Source organism: Toxorhynchites rutilus, chromosome 1 (genome assembly GCF_029784135.1).
Source record: "Toxorhynchites rutilus septentrionalis strain SRP chromosome 1, ASM2978413v1, whole genome shotgun sequence".
Classification (NCBI taxonomy): Eukaryota; Metazoa; Arthropoda; class Insecta; order Diptera; family Culicidae; genus Toxorhynchites; species Toxorhynchites rutilus.
In genome coordinates, this window is record NC_073744.1 from 201,721,035 (window position 1) to 201,738,012 (window position 16,978).

Sequence of the window (16,978 nt, forward strand, 5' to 3'; positions counted from 1 at the left end):
CACTAAATATGCACAAATTGCAATGTATGGAAGAGTTGTAGGGCACATTTTTATCTACCATTTATCTACCATTTCATCAAAATCTGAGATGAACATTATGAAAAAATCGACTTTTAGTTTTGAAAATCGATTTTTTTCAGTGTAGGATTTCAAAAAATATTTTTTCAGAATTTTATACTGAAAATTCAATTATTTTCCTAAAACTCTTCCATAGATCACTGTTTTATAGGACTTACAATTTTCGAGTAAAAAAAATTGTAAGAGGTTGTATCTAGGCCATGACCGCGTATTTTTGACGTAGAACTACGCAATAATATTATGCAATCCACTTGTTCACCACTCCGAATATTATTTTAGAATGCATCGAAATTTTTGTCATAGATTATGTTCTTCGTTACAAATAAGTATTTTACATTTCCCTTTGAAATTATTGCACATCTCATGTTTATGTAGTTCTCGAACCGCGAAAGTTCACTCACCTCTAGTATCTGAAATGACGATTTTCCCAGGCTTCTCGGTTTAAAAGTACGTTTTAGGGAAACATATTCCGCTCTGCACAACGACAAGCGAGTACAAAATTACTAAACACCAAAAAATACCCCCGACTTGCATGTATTTGCAAACGGATTCCCCCACAATAATTTTGAGTTCCGTGTTGGGGAAACACAGCTCAGTGGGAAAAAATACCCCCGACTTACATGTTTTGACAAAGCGGATTCCCCCAGGCACATTGATTTTGAAGTCCGTAAATCGGGCCAATCAAAACATGGCAGTTAGAGCGTTTAGATAGCGCTTGTAATTTTACAGTTATTCAATTGTTCATCTCATGAAAAATAACATTTTATTAATTGTGATAGACGCGTAGAAATATTTCCTAGCAATTGATGCAAACATCTTTCCGATCTGTTAAGAAATGTTCGAGTTATAAGCATTCGAAATACGTGTAGGGTTAGCCCACAAATCGGCAGAACAAATATATGGGAAAAAGGAGGTTCTTCCAGTCTTTATGAATTTAAACCGTTTATAGATTAGCGAATTGAAATGTATAGCATATCAATCAAATCTTAGAGAATTTCCTATTCGATTGGTATGCAAACCATGAGAATTCGTTCACAGTGAAAACAGTTATCAATGTTAACTTTTTTTCATAAAAACGTGACCTGTTTTCTGATTTGGCACCCTTCCTGAAAGACGTAGTTCTACGTCAAAAAATATAAAAAAAATGGTCAAAAATATTTGGCCCTTTCCATATGTTATTCCAGATAAATTTTAGGAAAACAAAGTTGGCAAAGCTTAATTAGGTGAGGTTTTCACGCCCAGAAAGTTTCATTAAGTTCTGAGAGGGTCATGCCAACATCTGGTCGAGTTGGCGTGGAATCCGTCCTATATAAATAAAAATGTAAGGCCAAAAGTGTTGCTAAGCGCGAAACCCGCAGTAGGAATCGTCCGGTTCGAGCCATCTTTATTTTGATGTATTCGTCTCTGCCCGTTGTTCAAAGTAATAAAATAGATCAATGTTATGGAGAGCAAAATCGGAAAATTTTCGGAAAACTCTGAAGGAAAGTAGAAAATTCCGAAAAATTCATTTCCCATGTGTTTTAAAATTACATCTTAATAAGCGTTTTCGATCCATTCAATGTTTGCGCTATCGAATTTGCTCTTTGTTTGAAAGTGGAAATGAATTTTCAGGTGAAATAACGCATTTCTATATCTTCTATATTCACGTTCACAACATTCAAATACGGAGAATTTCGCCCTATCTTGTATTGACAACTTACTGCTCAAGCGAGTATCGATAAAGATGAAACAATACTATCAATGAAAACAAGTGGAATGAACATCAACGTGAACATGCTATGTATGAAGTTCATTTTTCTTTACGTCTTCACTTTCGCATTGAATTTGAGTCATCAGAATTGAATATCATTGCGGGTTAGTGAGAATCAAAACATAAAAATCCAACGTCAACCAATTGAGAGAGAAATCGACTAGCAGTGTGGATGTATGATGTTTGGACGTTTTTTGAGTTCTGAGCAAATAAAATAAAACATATTTTTTCATATCCATCATTCTATTCATGCTCATTATTTATTTAAAAATGCAAAAATTATGTAAATGAAAGAAAATTATTAAAAAATTATTAAATTTTAAAAGTTAGAAGCGTGTGAAGTGGTGGTGGCTATTCTTGGCTTCTTCGCATTAAAATCGTTTTCATTCAACAAGCCACATTTAACCGCAGTATATGTATGCTGGGTGAGGGAGTGGCGGGTAGAATTACCTACATCCAAAGTCTCCTGTACGTAGGAGCATTCTTTGTTCTTAATTAGTATAAGAATCGTTTTTAATAAAAATTCACTGCAAGCAATGAATATTAATTTGGGTTGCGTGATAATCTTCTCAAATTATTAACAGTAAGGAAGGTGCGCGAATGCGCTTTCATTCAATATAGTAAACTAAGTTCATGCGTCCTTGACTTGATTGAAATGAACTCTTGCGTTACACTCACTATGAGAGTCATATAGCTGTGTTTCAGCAGAAGAGAATTCATCAGACACTGGGAAAAAGTTAATTCTTACTGTCGTGAATGAATTTTGATAATTTATGGCACTGATCTATATAAATAAAAATGGAAGGCCAAATGTGTTGCTATGCGCAAAATCCGAAGAAGGAAAGGTTTTGAGGCGTCTTCATTTTGTTGAATTTTTTTCAATTCTACCCATAGAACAATGTTATGATGAGAAAAAGTTGAGAAATTTGTTCTAAAGAATTCATATCAAAACAATAATTTTGAGCGGGACGAAGTTCGTCGGGTCAGCTAGTCAGAAAATAAAAACAAAAGTTAAAGGCGGATCTTGGTTCTCGTTTTCACTTTCACACGACGTAAAACCAGTATATCACACCGATGGCCATCAACAGGTTGATGCGGATCACTTTCCCAAACCGAACCGAGTGAGTGAGGTGACCATCACAACAATTCCGATGGTGCCCTTCACAAAGGCGTACCAACGAAGTGCGTTAACAAGTGCGGGTCGCTTTGAAGTGACCAGTCTCAGAAAGCGGGACTTTATCGGACCATTGATAGCAGCACACACTGAAACGGATGCGAGATTTTTACGCAGAAGTCGAGAGGCAACGAATCAGAGACTCAAAATTGGAAAGCGCGTGTCACTCACTCTCGCGCTGGCGCGCGGATGCCACCGCTTACACAAGAATGCAAGTTGCGGGACATGGGCACGGGGGGAGAAAAACCAGCAGCTGATGTTTGCTAAACATTAGAAAACGCCAATGCGCGATATATGATGCTCTTTTCTATTTCCGAGAAGATGAAAGAAAAACAAATAGTCAACCAATCGAACTTGCTTGAAGAAAGTGACATAATTTCACTTTTCCACTGTCGTCTCGTTTTGTGACGTCTGTGATACTAATCGCGTGTGCATTTCGTGTTTTGTCTTCTCTTTTCATTCATCTCACTCGCTGGGTCCAGATATCGGAGGCCGACGATCAGGTGGAGGTAGTCAAAGCTGTAAGTCCGGGCGACGAGGCGGAGAAACGCGAGAATGATCCGGACCAGGTGGCGCTTGAATCCGTCGATCAGGATCACCAGGGTTCCTCGTCGGTGCATTCGTTCCCGCAGCATATACCACTGTCGATTGGACACGGCCCCGGGCCGCAGCCGCACGGGCCCGGTCCTGCTGGATCGTTAGGGCCCATTCTTGGGCATGGAGCGAGTAGAGGTAAGTGTCTCTGTTATCGAATTATAGCTATTGGATTGTCCGAAAGTGTCTTGTGTTTTGGAACAGGGTGTAGACTCAAAATGCGAAAAAAAATGGCCTGATATTCACTAATTTTCCGGTAATTTTCCAGAAAAATCCCAGACTGGAAAATATATGTGAAGGCCTCGTAAATTCAATAAGCTAGAATAAGAAAACTTCTTCTATATTTTCCAATCAATGAAATTTTGTGGTTTTTAGCTTGAGTTGAATGACGACTAAAAGATAAGCAATATAAATTATTAATATTGATCGAAGTGACCAACAAGCAAATTGTTGATTTCGAAATTCATGTAAACATAACTAATTTTTTTGTTTGTGAAAATACAACAAAATAACCAACCTAATACCGTTCTGAATCATATTTCGGACACTTTGTAATATCTTGAAATTCTTAATGCCCTGATGATATAACCATGAAATTAATATCACAATTGATTCTTTAGAGTAACCTCTTTATTTCTAATGTGAAACGGGAAGATAAAGAAATCCAAACATTAGATAAGTTGAACAAGCAGTAAGGACGGAATAAGCTGAAGAAAAAACTTGAAGAACAACTGAGAAAGGGAAAAAGCAGCAAATTCAAGAATTAACAAAGCGAAATTGTTATAAAAGGATAATGACAGAGAAAAAGAAACTATGTAACAAAAGTTAGGAATCAAGATTCATGCTCTGTGAATAACCTTGAATTAGTTTGTTACTTTGAACAACAAATAACAAAATAACTGAACTCAAATATATAATTATCATCTAAGTAATATAATCCTTACGTTATTTTAAATCATGAAGCTGCAAAGAATCGTCAATAAACGTCAAGAGTTTTGGGGGTATATGGGAGAAGAGGTAAATGCTTGCAAATATCACAAAAGAGGTTGTTGGAAATTATTTCAAGGTAATTAAAACAAAAAATCTATTACAAGTTTACCAGCCATCAATGATTGTCGACAATTCCTTAGACATTTGTGTGTGCATGGAAGGTTGCAGTACACTTTTAGACAGGCCAAGTCGATGTTATTTCCGCATGTTTGGTCATTTTATTGCATTAGTAATAGTACAGAAGTATGAATTGTGCTCAAAACCAGAAGAAACCGTTGCGCAAACAGAGTGTCCGAAATTCGATTGCTTTGCTCGAAGTTTGATTTTCATTCGCTTCAATTTGAAAAATATTTTTACTCGATCATTTTCCATGTTTCCTATCAAATAGGTACCATAGCAGGAAGCTTAAAATCATATTGAACTAATTTTTTAAAAATAATTCTCAACTAATACCTGTGCATGAAGTTTAGATCTGAAAAATGGGATTTCCCGTGCTCCTATTTTCTGTCCAATAAGCTAACGCCACCAAAAAATTTCAACTTTGGAAAATCACAACTCAAAAATGAAAACAATCACACCACATCATTAAAACGCCTTTGGGCCCGAACTATGAATCATAATCTACTCGTCGATTTTTGTGAGCTAGAAGAGATTTTTCATCATAAATAATTTTGTTAATGTTTTTGTTAACCCTCCTCGAAATGTGTTCGAAAACTGCCAACACTCAAAAAATAAATAAAATAGTGGTGTCCAAGAGACGACCGCATTGTTAACGTAGTACTATAAGATTATTGCCGGCAAGAACAAACATTATAAAAATTTAAGAATGAATTCTTTTGTAGGGAACTGAGGGTAAGCCCGTCACTGAGGGCAGGACCGACACCCCTTGAGTTTTACTAGAAAACTCTAATTAACTATGTTTTTGAACTCTGTACATGTTTGTATTTATTATTTCAGACGTTTTAAATCAAATCCAACCCACCGTGATTCGTCAAATATTAAAATATCAGTCAAAACAAACGCAAGTGCCGATGATGTGCAACAGGATGTCATTTTTTGGTAGTGGAATTTAAGATTTTATTCTTGAACGAAGCTTCAAATCCTTTTTCGTTGTTCTACAGTTTGTCCCCTGGATTGTTTACTATCGCTGGGATTCGAGATGAGTTATGTTACAGCAATAATTTAACAGAAACAGTCTTCTTAAAAATGTATGCTGTTGGGGTAAGACCGTCTCCCTTTGAGTGGTGTAAGCCCGGCATGACTTCCAGTTAGTTGAAGGCTATTGGGACATATTTTCCATCTATTTCAGCTCCCAAGGAAATCGAATTATGAGAGTGGGTCCCTGAAGAACCTCACCCTTGCAAAAGAGTTGGTGGAGTTTCTGTCAAACGTGCTTCCAAGACTTTGGAATCCCCAGGTCTTCATTACAGGATCACGTCTTGTGAAAGACGGTAAGCTCGAAACTAGGAACTAGATGCCATCAAACTAGTAATTGAATTGTGGTGTTGTTTGAGGTGCCGCATGACGGATTTGCCTAATATAAAATTCCTTTCTTTTCCAAATTCCTTGTTCACCGGAGCTTGTTCTGACCATATCTCCGGAATCAGTAGAGCAATTCGAACCATATTCGATAGTGACATATAGTATTAGTATACCTCCCATTTGGCGGTTGCCACATTCTAACTGGTTCAGCTGGTGTTAAGTATATTTATTAACAAAGTTAGGGGGCCGGTGTTACCCCCATGGGGTGCCGGATTCACCCGCACTGGTTGGTGAACTCTGTTTTTATGTCATCTTTGAAAATTGAATATGACTTGAAAATTGCCGTTCGAAAGCACTGATATATCTTATATCTTGTGGAAAATAATCTAGACCATTATTTTGTGAGGGAAATATAACAATATGTGTCCTCAGATCTCTTTATGGGGCCGGGCTTACCCCCAGTTCCCCAACAAATATTTGGCTGCTATGAAAAGGATCGATGAATGAGTGCTTGCACTAGGAGGCACGAACGATTCGCAAAGCAATAAATAGCCAGCTTCGGCAGATTGATGAATTAACTCTCAACATTAAAATTTAATGTAACAACATGTTTGCTATCTTGAGCGAAACTGAAACACTGAGTTTATTGAATATCAAAGTAATTTTTCAGTATCTCCTAGTAAAATTAGACTCCAACGCTCCCAAAAAACAATTTCCCAAAATATTCTGAAACTGAAAGTCTAAACTGAATCGGTGGTGTAGTGGCGATTATATATTTGTTCCACCATGCAGCTATTGCACATTATTTAAAAATTTCAATCTATCTTTTGCAACGCATGAAAACACCAAAAATACAGAAGCACATTAAAAACAACACATTGTTGTTTCATGCGTAAAAAATCGATCCGGTGCTCCCATCAAACAACATTGCACTGTTGTTTGCTATTTATTCCATTCTTCCCATGTATCTAGAGACGAGTGAACTGTAAAGTTTAAAGTATCTTAATACAAACAAATTCAAGTCCGTATGTATCGTTCAAGACCCGTTAGCATTATGAAAGAACGTTGTCTGCTCGCTAGCTCAATTGAGCCGACGATTTGCAAAAGGATTATTTACACTCAGCTGAAAATAGGCGGAGCTTACATTGCAATATTTTCTCTCGGCACATTGCCCGAAGACAGAATGCTGCGAATTCACGTGCTACGATTTTGGATTTGCGCGTTGCGCCCGAAAACTATTCAAGCGTTACTCCTATTGCCTGAAAATCTTTTTGAGAATTGTAGAGCAAACTTCAAAATCAAAGCAGAGCAAACATACTACATGAACATACCTGCGAAATTACGGGTGCTCAAGTTTTCCAAATACGCACCCAAAAAGGAATACGTCAAATTTAATTTGACCTCATTTAGTCGGATACTCTCCATCAAAGTTTGGGCTCTCTGTTGGTCAACCTCAGCGGCCATTTTATTCCACGTTCTCTTCATGTCTGCAGCATCCCGAGTCACTTTGACACCCTCCATCAATTTTCGGTTGACAATTGCCAATATTTTCCGATTGAGCGCAATTGTATTTTATTTTTATTTTTAATGCTACGACTTCAGCTATAATGCTGCACAGACTGAAAAGTCCTTTTTTAATAATTATCTCATTCTATTTTTGAACATTTCCCTACACATATCAAAATCAAAAATATCTGAGTTATTCAATAGATTGAAGCACATTTTAAGAGGATGGTTTTGTCCGAACATAGTGCGATGTCTAGCGGTCGCAAATAACAAACGCTCCAGCGTTTCTTGCTGGAACCAAAATGTTCATCTGCTGCAAGAGATATGGGCAGTCCATTCGGTTGTTGATTAAGTCGAACGCATTCCATTGGATAAAGTTCTGAAGTGTTTGGAGGATTGCAGTCTTTCGGTACAATGTTGATATTATTTTCCACATACTACTTCTGAGCAATATTTTCGTAATCGCAAGAATCGGGCCTAAAGCCCAATCAGGCCAGAATAACGCAGGCCATTTGTGCTTTTCGATAAAAGGAAGTAGTCGCTTCTATTGGCTATATAGCTTTGGTTATAAACTTTTTGATTTATCATGATTACATTATAGACGTTTTTTCTCTTTAGTCCACAGTTACTTATGGTCTGTCAAAGCATCGATTTTTTAGTGAACTTCGACAACTTTGCACCATTGAGTAATGTCAAAATTAAAAAAAAAATCTCAAAAATTTCGGTTTCGACACTCTTGTTTCTGCTTTGCTCGTCGGCCAGGTCTTTGGAAAGATTTTCAGCCTTAGGCTGGTTCATCAAACGTTTGATAATTCTTCCGTACATATATTTTGTTCTAGTCATCATACCAAACGTAAAAGGTCCGTCATTAAATTTACTTGTAACGAAGAACAATCAATCACAATAAATGAATTGACTTTACACGGCATTTGTTCATTTTTTTCACTCACAGAGCAAATATATTGAACTCAATTGAATTTGGAAACTGTTTCATTCAATCAAGAATTTAATCAATACAAACGAATGATTGCTAAGCTAAGGTAGTTCCACGTCAACCTTGCGGTTATATCATAGATATAACCCACTCATTTTTATTCGGAATCGACGCCAACATGCTCCCGTTGGTGAACAACGGTGATTACCGGAGTTTTCCGCTTGAAGATTTTCTTAAATCCTCCACTCATAGCCGCTGAATGCGCTTGGTAATCATGCGAGATTTTTTCCGTGCCGTCGACTTCGCTCATTGAACGCACTGGATTTACTCGAATCTTCTTTTTGATGGCAGTAATAATCCTCGAAATCCGAGCTGACCTCAAACGACCTGTGGGCACCTTCGCGGATAATTGTAGTTTCTTTTCAAGGTCTAAGACTATTTTCACGGTCCATTTGAACACTTCCACAGCGATTGAAGCGCGTGAAGGAAATCGACTTCTTTTACTCGCAGGCTATCATGATATGAATTATAGCTAACTTGCATGCAAAAAAAAAACAAAGCATTGAATGCATAGGTGAAACCTTATTTGTACGATGGTACAAACATTATCACGCAGTGGTACCCTATTATTAACCACTACAATTACGATTATCCTGTACGACAAAAAATCTGATTCAACATTGCAGCTTCGTTCAAAAAAAAACAGCACTTTTGGAACAATCTAATATGAAATCTGTCACAACATAACCGTTCAAAAAATGTCACATTTGAATCATCTATCAGTAGCATGAACAAAACTCTCACCTATCTTACTTGATCTCTCACAGGTGCGCAGCTTACCATAGGCCAATCCTACGGTCCACCTCCACCACCGTTGCCTCTGCCAGCGGCACACGCATACCACGGTCCTCCGCCACCGCCCCCGAAGTCGATACAACCAACCGATCTGGCTCCGGAGAAGCTGTACGGTGCTCCCCTCGCGGGTAATGACCTGTGGTCTTCGCCGCTCCAGGATATGCCGAAGATCGTCTCGCTGGATGTGAAGTGCGAGAAGCAGGGCATGAAGGTGTTCGTCCAGTTCGATAAGCCATTCTTTGGGATTATCTTCTCCAAGGGACACTACAGCAACCACAACTGCGTGCATCTGCCGGCAGGACTGGGCAAATCATCGGCATCGTTCGATATCGGGATTCACGAGTGTGGGACAGCCGGAAATACCGACAACGCACTGTACAACAGCTACTCGGGTACGGAAACGGGAGCGGGTTCGTACTTCGAGAACATCATCGTGCTGCAGTACGACCCACAAGTGCAGGAAGTGTGGGATCAGGCTAGGAAGTTGAGGTGTACTTGGCACGATCAGTACGAGAAGAGCGTAACGTTCCGACCATTCCCGGTGGATATGCTGGACGTGATTCGGGCAGACTTTGCCGGAGATAACGTTGGCTGTTGGATGCAGATTCAGGTTGGTAAAGGACCATGGGCCTCTGAGGTTTCTGGATTGGTGAAGATCGGACAAACGATGACGATGGTACTGGCGATTAAGGACGACGACAGTAAATTCGACATGTTGGTGAGGAACTGTATGGCTCACGACGGTAAACGTGCCCCGATTCAGCTGGTAGACCAAAGAGGTTGTGTGACCCGGCCGAAACTAATGTCTCGATTCACCAAGATAAAGAACTTTGGTGCGAGTGCATCTGTGCTGTCGTATGCCCATTTCCAGGCCTTCAAATTTCCAGATTCTATGGAGGTTCACTTCCAGTGTACGATTCAAATTTGTCGCTATCAATGTCCAGAGCAGTGTACAGATCCGGGAATATTGGACGTACATCACCTGTCTGGTGGCCCAGAACATCAACAGTATGGACCACCACCGCCACCAACCTTGGATGCTCACGTGTTCGCTGCCAGTCGCAAGCGAGATGACCGCCGAATTCGTCGAACTCGTGCTGCCGACGATGCCCCAGAAGAGAAGGAAGATGTCGGCATGAAACGAATCATTCGCGTAGTTTCGCCCGGTGATTTGACTTTCCCAATCGGCAGCCAGAATGGGACCAACGATTCCACCATGATCTTCCCTGCCCGGGAAGAGGGTCTGATTTGTATGACAACTCCTGGCTTTACGGTTACGATCGTAGTCCTGCTCTCGATCCTGATTGCCTCCTGCATAACGTCCGCGTTCCTCTGCGTACGGCTGAAGCCATTCTCTCTCTCCAGCAAGGAAAGATCGGTGGCGTTCACCAACCCTCACCTCAGCCCATCGACCGCATCGATCATATCAAGTGGTCCCAGCTCTATGGTCAGTGGAACGATCAAGTCCACCAAATCCACCAAATCGAGGAGCTTCTATTCGTAAATGAGCAAGAGACAAGACTGGTCGCTAAGAAACAGTATAACACAACAGCACACGCACACATTACAAAATTACTCGAACCGAAACACACGCGCACACACGCAGAGACATGCACCCACACACCCGTAAGAATATGTTATTCATATGGTTCTGATTTCGGCGCAAACTGTTAACCTGCAACATGATACAAACTGTCAGAAGATATACAGAGAGCTAGAGAGAACAAAAAACGATTTATTTTGATAGAAAAACGTAACTTATTTATTTATTTAGTAGCAAATCTATTTAATTGGTTAGCCGAGAAATGAGAAGAGGAAAGCAGGCGAAAAGACCGTTGTTGACGTTAAGTTTTTGTTTGGTTCACCTTTCGTTGTTTGGTCTTTTGTTAATGTTCGGGCCTTCTATTTTTCAAAGCTGACCACACTCGAGATACAGTAGTAGGGAATAAGCAGATAAGTATCGCATTATTAGGGAAAAGTGACAGCGATATTTTGAAATTTAAGCGACCGGAGGCATAGTTCATTGAGATGAAAAAAAAACAAGGTAAAAAAAGCAAAAAAAAAGGAAGCGAGAAGCGATGGACAGAAAGATGTCAGCTTTCGAAATGGGTCGCCATATTTACTTATAGTTAGGTTTAGAGAAACGTACTGTTATTTATTTAACGTGCTTCTATGGTGTTTCTTGTCTTTTTTCTTACACTCACTTTACACAATTCCAATGGTTCCATCTTGTGATGTTCCCCCAATAGGCGAAAGGGCAATTTCACCCTGAAGTTTGTTGGGATAATTCAAAAACAGCCACATCATGGAATCATTGAAAAAGAAAAACGCGTATAATGTTGCCCACTGGTTGCACACTTAACCCCCCTTAACCTCTTAAGCTTAAATTTAGCCGATCTTTATTTATTTAACTCACCCTAAACGATAATCGGTGAAGCGACTCCACGTAGCAGGACGAGGTGTGCGTACACAAACACACACATGTGGTGTCACATTTTAGAAATGTGACTCCTCTCTCGAGAGAGTGAATGACCTTTCTCCTTAACACGCTGAAAGAGAAAAGCTGTCTGTTCAGATACACTTCCAAAACCACTTGTTTCTCATACTTCAGCATACTTCACTCGACGGCACTTAGACTATAGAACGATAAACAATAATTATTTATTATATTTATTAATGATTAGACAAATATTTAGCTATTAACTTGAATTGCTTCCAGATCATTCTGCGAAAAGGGACGAACCGGAGGAAATGAAAATATATATTATAGAAAATATATGAGCGATTATATATTTGTGCGAGTAAAATGTATCATATTTATACTCTTATGATTAGCTAAGCTTTATCGAGAACAAAAAAAATATGTTAGCCTCGTAAGTAATTTATTGAGAACGTTACGTTTAGCTGAGAGATATTTAACGTAAAAATACAGACGACTCTGGACGAGTCTATTCTCCCCTTGTTATTGTATTGAAAAGTCAGTGCTGAATCTGTTTTAGGAATAAAGATGATAAATAAAACAGAGAAGTCGTGTGTTTTTTTTTATTTTAATGGAGGTGATGTCACCTTTTCCCGCAAACATAAACTGTCACTACTTTCCGATCATTTGGAAATGTGTCATGGGTCATGATATATATCCATCCCTATCGTTTGCAAAAAAGAGAATGTAAGTAAAAAAATACGGGTGGGTAATGTCGGGGACATAACCGTAGAGACGTAGGACTCCTTTTGGTCGGAACCATTTGAGGAGCACAAGTTGGACCAATCAAAACGAGGCACATAGGGCGTTTGCACAATGCTTGACATCTCACAATTATTCGATTGTTAATCTCAAGAAAAATAAAATTTAATTCATTGTGATAGATGCGAAGAAATATTTCCTATCAATTGATGTAAATATCTTTGCGATCGATTACGAAATGTTCGAGTAATAAGCGTTCGAAATGTTTTATTTTTTGCGGTCCTACGTCAACAAAACAGTTTTGCCGGTACATATATTGACGAGTTTGTAAGCATTATTGTCCGAATATGCATGGTCGACGTAACCACCAACACCACTTAGTGATGGAAAATGCTTTTTTCTTGGTTTTAGCTGGGTAATCATGAATGTGAACAATTTATATAGAATGATCCAAGTAATCTGTCTGTATTTTGAGAATATTAACGGTCAGCAGTGGGCCAGAGGGGTTATATGGTTTTAGTTATTTCAATTCAATCGGGAAACATCATTGTTATCGCTGCAACTTTGTTCATCTGTTAGACGCGTATTTGATGCTTGTTGAATGGCAATGCACGGAAGATGCCTCTCGTTAAATACTCAGTGCAATGCGTGCATTGATAAAAAGAAACAAATTGCGACACATGAACAATTAATGTATTGTTCTCGCAAAGACAAGAAAGAATCGTTGCTTCTCGAAATGATTCTACAAAACTACGCAAACTATTTAACCTTTTCCCCGGAACTTTTTACTAAAATGAAATTTCGACTTATTCGCAAATAATATCCGGAATAATAAACCAACAAATTAAAAAAAAAAGATTGCGTAGTCATACGTCCAAAGTGCTCGTGTCTTGGATACAACCCCTCGAATTTGTTTTATTCGTCACCTTCTTGACAACTACTTATGGAATGTCAAAACCAAACAACCTTTTTTCAATAAAATACCGCACTTTTTTCGAGTGAAATATTTCACTGATGGCTGCAATATTTTAAAAGTTACTGTTTCTCGAGCGTGTCTAGATTATTGCGGATACAAACCATAATGTTGATTTCTCACGATAACCACGGTTTGTGAAAACAAAAGACACTGGTGCGTAGGATTCGTTCATGATTTCCCAAACAGCAATCACAAACAATAACAAGCGGATTGTCATGAGACAGGAACGAATGGAAACGAACCCGCTATACAAAGCGTAATTGCTTATAGTGAATATTCCTGAATTGTTTGGGTAACAACAATTGCGCTATTCAAATGACTGCGGAAGTAATCGTATGAATAGGGCACGGAATGTTCAGAACAGTGTCCGTCGTAAATAAACCTTAGATCAGTGTAGATCAGCTTTAACTATATTCGATCACATCTTTCCTTTACAATCGGGTATTCAGTCTACTCTTTACTCATCTCTACTAAAGGGTGGAACGACCAAAAGGTGTTAAGACAAAATAACGTTTAGAGTATGTTTATTATTAATTTCAAAATTCATGTTTTTCATTCTTTTTGAAGTTCATTGCATTATTTAAAAAAATATTTGTTTAGTTCTTCTGCGGCGAAAAAACGAATGCTCAGGCCTTCATTTTCACATGCTGTCTTCCGTAAGTTCCGCTTTACGACGGCCCAGCATTATTCGATCGGGCGAAGCTCTGGGATGTTGGGCGGGTTCTTATCCTTGGGCACGAACTGGACGTTGTTGACCGCATACCACTCCAGGGTCAAAACAGCACGGAACCTGTCTGCTGCTGCAGGAACGGCAGGAGTCGTTTTTGGAGGAACTCTTTGACGTAAACTTCCTGGTTGATGGTACAGGTTGTTACAAAAATGTTGCTCTTCTCTCCACACGAGCATATCGCCTGCCAAACCAGATATTTCTTTGCGAATTTCGACAATTAAATGTTTTTAAATATCTCTGACACCTTGCCCCTTCCAGTCGCCGTGTAGAATTCCGCCGTTCCTCTTGGAGGCCATCTTGACAACTGAAGAGCGTGCGCCGAAAACAAAGTAGGCACATCTTTCTACACACCTGTGCCAACAAAAATAGGGGTTCCCATTTTTTCAAATAATCGATTATGGGATTAATGCTAGTTAAGCACTTTTTGGTCGTTCCACCCTTTAGAACTCTGCTCAGAAACCTATCTGGGCGGAGACACAGTTTTTCGGTGTATTATCGTTTGATAACAAAGACACAAGAACAATTTGAGTATTCAGCAGTATTAACACGCACAACTAATAGTGCATTTAGTCTTGAAAAAACCCCGAAAGCCGCAGAGTTCGGTGGAGTTACAGTATTCAGTGGGAATTTATTCATTACAGTACATTAATGACCTGGAAAAAAATTTTGTTTTGAATTATATCGTTACGTTTTCATATGCTTACCTTCAGGGTATGAGAGTCCTGTTCTTACACTTTAGATATAAGCTCCAAAAAGTTTGTGGGTCATTCCAGATTAGATTGGATCGTTGCGCGTCCATTGAAAATGATTCGCACCTAACAAAACAACAGCGATTATCTGACGGCCGTGATATTCACTAACACGCAAAGCACACTTCGATTTGTTGTTCAATATGATGCCATTATCAATATATGTAATAAGAGTTAAAAATACTTTGAAAATATTTAGCTATAATTCTTTGATTTTCGTCTAATAGCTTCTTCCTTCCGCTCACCCGTGGCAACGCAATAACTGCAATAACTGTATTTATCATAATCTATAGCTCCTGTAGCACTGCAGCCCTCTCTCTCTCTCAAGCTCTCAAACGCGATGGTTTAGGTTTCGATCCACCCTTCCCGGCCTCACTTTAACTTTCCATCCATTGTCTATAACGCTCTAACAGCTTAAGTAACAATTTCGCTTGGTTCACATTTAGAGGGATCTTTATAAATATATATATATATGTATATATTTTCGTGTAAAAAGAGTTTAAAACTATGCGACAACCCTAACGGAAACCGAACAATTAAAATGGAGAGAACAGTAAAATATGTAAGGATAGTTTCAACAGTTAAATCGCAATCGCAAATGAACTCTCCGGGGCGGGGCCAATCTTGTCCAGGACGAGTTCTAACGCGAATAAGGCAAGTATTCAAAACAAATGTAAATGCCAACATCACTAGTAAATTTTGACTAAATTTGCTTACGTGTAAAGTTTTTCGTTTCGTTTAGGCTAGAAAATTGTTCAACAGGAAAATTTACTCACTCAAAGCTATCATCAGAATACAGTTTTTGGCAGCTAGAAGAGAATATCCAAGGTTTGCAAGGAGAGCACCTTATTAACAGATTGTCATGTATCTAGTAGAAAAAAAAACTAAAACAAGTCGAGGAGTTGAAAAAAAGACACACGCGGATGTCTCAACTACTTCAAGAAGGATTCTTAAGCACTATTTTCGCTGCACACGATAGCTGGTTTAGTATTTTGTTTTACCAAGGGTGACTAAATCCCAGGGGAATGTTGGATAATTTTACCTTTTCGTCATACATATTTACAGTTATATACCACTTCACCAGTGGAATTTAATCCACTCCAGCAAAGCCTTGACTCCCTTCGATTGCCTTTATAAGTCTATCCTTCAGCGCAAGGTAGCTCTCATAGGGGGGTAAATCCAGACGGTTGAAGCTGAAAAATTGATTTGTCTCATTAGCTTGGTGTTTTAAAATACATTCACACGCTTCCAACTCACCACGTATGAGCCCTGGGATAATTTTCCGGCGTTCCCCACTTTTCAATCGTAAACATCTGAGGTCCATTGGAGCCGTACAGCTCCTTGAATCCATTCATCGGAACCCGACTCGTTCCGGTCACAAACTGTAGCAATCGGGCTCGCATCTCGGTAGAGAACGAAAGCACCGCTCTCCAGAACCACTGAATTATAACGTGGTTTGCGAAATAGTCACCCTTGTAGAGCGTGTTCCTCTTCCAATCCTTAACGTCAATACTCTGAATGCCACACATCAGCAACTCAAGTTCATTTTCGTCGAAAATCTTCAGCAAATTCAGCGGAACGATCTGGCCAAACCCGTCCAAGAAGGCCTGCATCTGATCCTTGACTCGCGCAACGAAGCGCCACTCTATAACGAGTTTGATGTACTCGTCTTTATTTTCATTCGTGACTTCAATGTTCGCTCCGTTGGGTTTAAGTTCCCTTTGACTGGTGTAACCGAAGGTTTCCTCGTCCACGCAGAACGTGAGCATCAGCTCACTCGGATCGTTCTCTTTGATCCAGAGCAGCGAGTTGTAGTACTCCATATCCACCGCTTCCATATCCTTCAAATCGATCGGCTTCTGCAGCATCATCTTATAGAACGGACGGATGAAGAACGCGTCCAGTAGTTTGCCGTGGTAGACGGCCATCCCTGCGACCCGACCTATGAACCTGCGAAAAAAAACGACCATTGACACTCC

The 16,978-nt window shown here is 39.3% G+C and overlaps 2 protein-coding genes across 6 annotated transcripts in view; one reads left to right on the forward strand and one right to left on the reverse strand.

Moving 5' to 3' along the window:
* Window positions 1-12,341, forward strand: part of LOC129762264 (uncharacterized) — a 105,022-nt gene extending 92,681 nt beyond the window's left edge. The window contains exons 3-4 of the mRNA XM_055760370.1: window positions 3,485-3,734; window positions 9,336-12,341. Of these exons, the coding sequence (XP_055616345.1) occupies window positions 3,485-3,734; window positions 9,336-10,867 (1,782 nt within the window). The 3' untranslated portion in view covers window positions 10,868-12,341. The remainder of the gene's footprint in view (window positions 1-3,484; window positions 3,735-9,335) is intronic.
* A 2,788-nt stretch (window positions 12,342-15,129) lies between these two features.
* Window positions 15,130-16,978, reverse strand: part of LOC129762245 (E3 ubiquitin-protein ligase Nedd-4-like) — a 28,631-nt gene continuing 26,782 nt past the window's right edge. For all 5 annotated transcript variants that reach the window (XM_055760342.1, XM_055760351.1, XM_055760332.1 and 2 more), the window contains 2 exons: window positions 16,257-16,949; window positions 15,130-16,192 (listed from right to left, as the gene is read on the reverse strand). In XM_055760342.1, coding sequence (XP_055616317.1) covers window positions 16,090-16,192; window positions 16,257-16,949 — 796 coding nt within the window. In that variant the 3' untranslated portion in view covers window positions 15,130-16,089. The remainder of the gene's footprint in view (window positions 16,193-16,256; window positions 16,950-16,978) is intronic.